The sequence below is a fragment of the Nannospalax galili genome, unplaced genomic scaffold (assembly GCF_000622305.1).
Source record: "Nannospalax galili isolate Female #2095 unplaced genomic scaffold, S.galili_v1.0 scaffold4244, whole genome shotgun sequence".
NCBI classification, from domain to species: Eukaryota; Metazoa; Chordata; class Mammalia; order Rodentia; family Spalacidae; genus Nannospalax; species Nannospalax galili.
The window spans coordinates 100875-106374 of NW_008351072.1; the positions used below are offsets into that span (position 1 = coordinate 100875).

Here is a 5500-nt window from a genome sequence, read left to right on the forward strand (position 1 = left end):
ACCAACACCATGTGGCCAAGACTGTGAGCCCAAAAATGAGACCTGGCCAAGGGATATCTCCATTCACAGGGTCACGAAACATGTGGAAGGAGTCAGGTCTTGGGAGATGGGAGGTGGTATTGGGGACTGTGGCATTAGGGATGTCCTGCTTGTATAGCTGCTGCAAGCCTGGATACCAGCCCACTTCCTGAAACCCTGTAGGGAGAGACACAGTGGGAGACAAGTCCCTGAGACCCCATTGGGCCCAGCTCTGCAGACCACATGTACTCCCAGCTCACAGGCCCATGTGAGCCCCTGGGTTTGAACTGACAAGTAGGTTTGGAATAAGAGAGGGCACTGGGCCTCAGGCTCAAAATTGCTTGTCTGGAGAAGTGAGAAGCTTTATTTTATGGAGGCATGGATTAGAGAATAGATATGTCTTTGTGCTCTAGAAAGTTCTAGAGGTGAGGATGAGGTGTATTCAGGTCTCTTTCTTACCCAGAAACATGAGGACCAGGGCTCCTCCCACCGTGATAACAGTCTGTAGAGCATCTGTATAGATCACGGCTGTGAGACCCCCTGAGGACCCAAGAAAAGGTTGCATCAGTCAAGCCAACAAGGTGTTCTTCTCTGGGAGCCCACCTTGTGCTTGGCTACACTGGGGGAGGGGAGAGGGAAACTAGAGAAGACACATAGCTCTCAACAGTGGTTAGCCACAGGCCCTTCTCCAAACCCCACCCTCCTCTGCCCCACCCAGAGAAGATGGAGGCAGGTCACAGATGAGTGTGTTCCGATGTAGAGTGTGTTCCGATGTAGATCTTTCGGTCCCTAGTATATCACACCATCAAAAGTCTGCTCTTGTCATCAGTATTCCTAGGCTCTCTGCGGGGCTCTGAGTGTCTCTTCTCCCTACCTCTATCTGGCTTTGATTTCTCACTTGTGCCCTTTCCACTAACCTTCCTCTCTTCTACTCTCTCTTACTATCCTCCTCTATGTGATTTGATTTTCTTATTTTATATCTTTGTCTTGGACCCCATTTATCTCTGTCTCTCCTCATACTATCTCTCTCAAGGTTAGTCTCCCCTGTCCTTTGTCCATCTTTCTCTTTCAGTCTTTCTCTCCATGTCTCCGGCCAGTGGAAACTTCCCTCCCTGCTTCACTGTCTCTGCCCAGTGTGACCTTCCCCTTGTCGTACCTGCTATGGTGTAGACAGCTGTCAACACCAGCAAGATCACTGTGGAAAGATAGAGGTTCCAGCCCAAGGCCAACTGGATGAAGAGGGCTCCAGAGAAGATGTCAGTCTGCAAAGAGCCAAGACCCACAAGTCCTGCCACCCAATGCCTCTGGGATGGCCGTTCATGGGTGTATCACCTATCTTCACCTACCTGTCTTCACACCATGAAGACAAGGCTGCAGAACCATGCTAACAAGTATGGGCTTGACTCTGAAGAACCACACTACGGAGTGAGCTTGACCTTGTAGACACGAAGGGTTGGTAGAGTTTAAAGTGAATCAACACTGCATAAAGCTTTGAATGTAAGAAAAGATTTAACCAGCTAGCCATGCTAGCTTTGTCTGTTGGTCATGAAAGGTGGGGTGAGTGGTGAAAGTGGAAGACGGAGGACATGAGTTGGAAATGGCAAAGACGAGGACATATGGGAGGAGAGACTAGGCGTCCACTGTTTCTGGCTGCTTTCTGATGCAGCAGAGGTCCACCTGGCTGGCTGCTCAGTGGGCCCTAGTGCATGCACCCATGAGTTCTGCATAATTCACATGCTTGGGCTATTACAGGGCTTGAGGTATAGACTTTACCACAGCTGATAGTGTTGGTGGAACAAGGGCCCTTAATGTTGTTTCATTCCTAGATCTGGAAACTGAAGAGTTGGTAAAGTTGGTTCTCTTCCCTTCATCTTGTGCTTTGTGAGCCCATTCCATGACTGTTTACAAACTGATTATGAAGTCTATAACAGGATAGTGTAGAGGTGACCTAGGGTGTGTTAGGGCCTTATCTGGAAACTGAAGAGTTGGTAAAGTTGGTTCTCTTCCCTTCATCTTATGCTTTGTGAGCCCATTCCATGACTGTTTACAAACTGATTACGAAGTCTATAACAGGATAGTGTAGAGGTGACCTAGGGTGTGTTAGGGGCTTAAAACTTCAGTTCCACTTCCAGAATAAACCGTCTGTGTAGACAGACCTATTTGATAGGTGCAGGTTTGTTTTTTGAGTTTAGACCAATAAAGAGACAGTAAAGACCTTTCTGACTCTGACATTCTGGGCAATTAATAAGCAATTGCTGAGTGAAGAATCAGTTAATGAAAAGATGAGTGACTGGACTCTAGTTTGATAGTTCTTTGAATGCAAGTTCTGATATTTATCATTTATCTCTGAGTGCCTCACTGCTGGGTAGGAACATGCACTAAAGGCATGTAGACACATATTTCCTTCCTTCTATTCTTCATTTCATCCACACACTCATCAGTTTTATTCCTCTCCCTCCATGCTCGTTCCCCCCCCTTTATCCATCCATCCCTTCCCTTATCCCTCCCTGCCATCGAGTGTCATCTTCTTCTCAGCACCAAGCCCATGGCAAGGAGGACACTTTGGAATAGTACCCACAGATATCTTGGTGAAGATGTAGAGTATGAGAGACAGGACTGACATGTACACCTGGATCCTCTGGCCCCCAAATCGCTTCTTCAGGTACTGTGGCATTGTAACCACACCAGCTGCAATATACACGGGGACAAAGATCCAGCCTAGGGCCAGGAGCAGGAAGGTTACCTGGGAGAACAGAGAGGAGGTGTCCAGATTGTAGACAAAGGTGCAGGGGTGACCTCCTACCTGGAGGCAACACATGTTGTGGAAGATTCCTGAAAAGGCAAATAAAGGCCCTGGGACCTGATCACAGTCTTTCTGGATAACCTCAGATGTGTCCACTCGTCTTCTCCAGAATTCGGTTTCTTCATCTGTATAATGGTTCACTATGAAGCTTTCCAAACACCTCTAAAATATCTATTATCCCTGGGGCCAAGAGTGGGGGTGGGGGAGGTAGATCTGACCCTTACCACTCCAGAGCAGCCAGGTCATCTTCCTTACAATCCACTCGAAGCCTCTAACAGCAAGGCCTCCAGCAGGCCAATGAACAAGCCACTGCCAACATTGCTGGACATCGGAGATGCTCCAATCTGCAAGGCACAAGTGCAGTCAAGGGTTAAAGATCATGTTTAGTCTGAAGCAATCTGGTTCGGAATCAACAACAGTGAGGAAGAAGAGGTTAGGAAATGCCCTAGGAACTTCAATGTCTTGATTTCTTTAATCTCTACAAATATCTGAAAGGAAGGGTATTAATCTTCCCAATTGATGGAGGAAAGAATTAATGTTAGGAATGATGATGTTTCTGGTTCAAGGTCACTCTGAAGAAATGGCAAAGTGAGAAAGAAGGGAAGCCAGGAGAAGGAAGTCCATGAAGGAAGACTAAATTCTGACACTGGTGCCATCAATCTAAGGGCATTCAGAGATAAGGATGCTGAGGGGAACAGTAGAAACTCTCACAGAGCGGATGGGAAAGAGTCTCCCCCCCCATCCCTAGCTCCTGAAGACTCCAGGGGAAGCCCAGGAAGGGGGAAGAACTAAGAGGCTGAGCCAAGGCAGGGCAGCATCTCAATGTGTTCATTTTTCTTCAGAACAGTGGCTGGATGCTCAAAGGCATTAGAACGTAGCAATAATGGTTATGAAGGCTAATCCTGGGTGTCAACTTGACTGGATCTGGGATTAATTGAAATGAGAGAGATCTTAATTGGATCATCTGAAGATGGAAGACATGCCCTAAATGTGGGTGTTACCTTCTGATGGCAGCCCCTGACAGTAAAGACCTTTCTGACTCTGACATTCTGGGCAATTAATAAGCAATTGCTGAGTGAAGAATCAGTTAATGAAAAGATGAGTGACTGGACTCTAGTTTGATAGTTCTTTGAATGCAAGTTCTGATATTTATCATTTATCTCTGAGTGCCTCACTGCTGGGTAGGAACATGCACTAAAGGCATGTAGACACATATTTCCTTCCTTCTATTCTTCATTTCATCCACACACTCATCAGTTTTATTCCTCTCCCTCCATGCTCGTTCCCCCCCCTTTATCCATCCATCCCTTCCCTTATCCCTCCCTGCCATCGAGTGTCATCTTCTTCTCAGCACCAAGCCCATGGCAAGGAGGACACTTTGGAATAGTACCCACAGATATCTTGGTGAAGATGTAGAGTATGAGAGACAGGACTGACATGTACACCTGGATCCTCTGGCCCCCAAATCGCTTCTTCAGGTACTGTGGCATTGTAACCACACCAGCTGCAATATACACAGGGACAAAGATCCAGCCTAGGGCCAGGAGCAGGAAGGTTACCTGGGAGAACAGAGAGGAGGTGTCCAGATTGTAGACAAAGGTGCAGGGGTGACCTCCTACCTGGAGGCAACACATGTTGTGGAAGATTCCTGAAAAGGCAAATAAAGGCCCTGGGACCTGATCACAGTCTTTCTGGATAAACTCAGATGTGTCCACTCGTCTTCTCCAGAATTCGGTTTCTTCATCTGTATAATGGTTCACTATGAAGCTTTCCAAACACCTCTAAAATATCTATTATCCCTGGGGCCAAGAGTGGGGGTGGGGGAGGTAGATCTGACCCTTACCACTCCAGAGCAGCCAGGTCATCTTCCTTACAATCCACTCGAAGCCTCTAACAGCAAGGCCTCCAGCAGGCCAATGAACAAGCCACTGCCAACATTGCTGGACATCGGAGATGCTCCAATCTGCAAGGCACAAGTGCAGTCAAGGGTTAAAGATCATGTTTAGTCTGAAGCAATCTGGTTCGGAATCAACAACAGTGAGGAAGAAGAGGTTAGGAAATGCCCTAGGAACTTCAATGTCTTGATTTCTTTAATCTCTACAAATATCTGAAAGGAAGGGTATTAATCTTCCCAATTGATGGAGGAAAGAATTAATGTTAGGAATGATGATGTTTCTGGTTCAAGGTCACTCTGAAGAAATGGCAAAGTGAGAAAGAAGGGAAGCCAGGAGAAGGAAGTCCATGAAGGAAGACTAAATTCTGACACTGGTGCCATCAATCTAAGGGCATTCAGAGATAAGGATGCTGAAGGGAACAGTAGAAGCTCTCACAGAATGGATGGGAGAGAGTCTCCCCCCATCCCTAGCTCCTGAAGACTCCAGGGGAAGCCCAGGAAGAGGGAAGAACTAAGAGGCTGAGCCAGGGCAGGGCAGCATCTCAATGTGTTCATTTTTCTTCAGAACAGTGACTGGATGCTCAAAGGCATTAGAACGTAGCAATAATGGCTATGAAGGCTAATCCTGGGTGTCAACTTGACTGGATCTGGGATTAATTGAAATGAGAGAGATCTTAATTGGATCATCTGAAGATGGAAGACACACCCTAAATGTGGGTGTTACCTTCTGATGGCAGCCCCTATAAAAGGCCAAGGCAGAGGAGAATGCCTGGCTTCTTGCTGCT

At 47.0% G+C, this 5500-nt stretch overlaps 1 protein-coding gene across 1 annotated transcript in view; it reads right to left on the reverse strand.

Annotated features, from left to right (window-relative positions):
• The window catches only part of LOC103746026 (sodium/glucose cotransporter 4-like), a 27632-nt gene that overhangs the window by 14103 nt on the left and 8029 nt on the right, over positions 1 to 5500 (reverse strand). Inside the window, 6 exon segments of the mRNA XM_008848084.1 lie at positions 7 to 195; positions 478 to 558; positions 1175 to 1280; positions 2597 to 2761; positions 3077 to 3114; positions 4697 to 4784. Coding sequence (XP_008846306.1) covers positions 7 to 195; positions 478 to 558; positions 1175 to 1280; positions 2597 to 2761; positions 3077 to 3114; positions 4697 to 4784 — 667 coding nt within the window.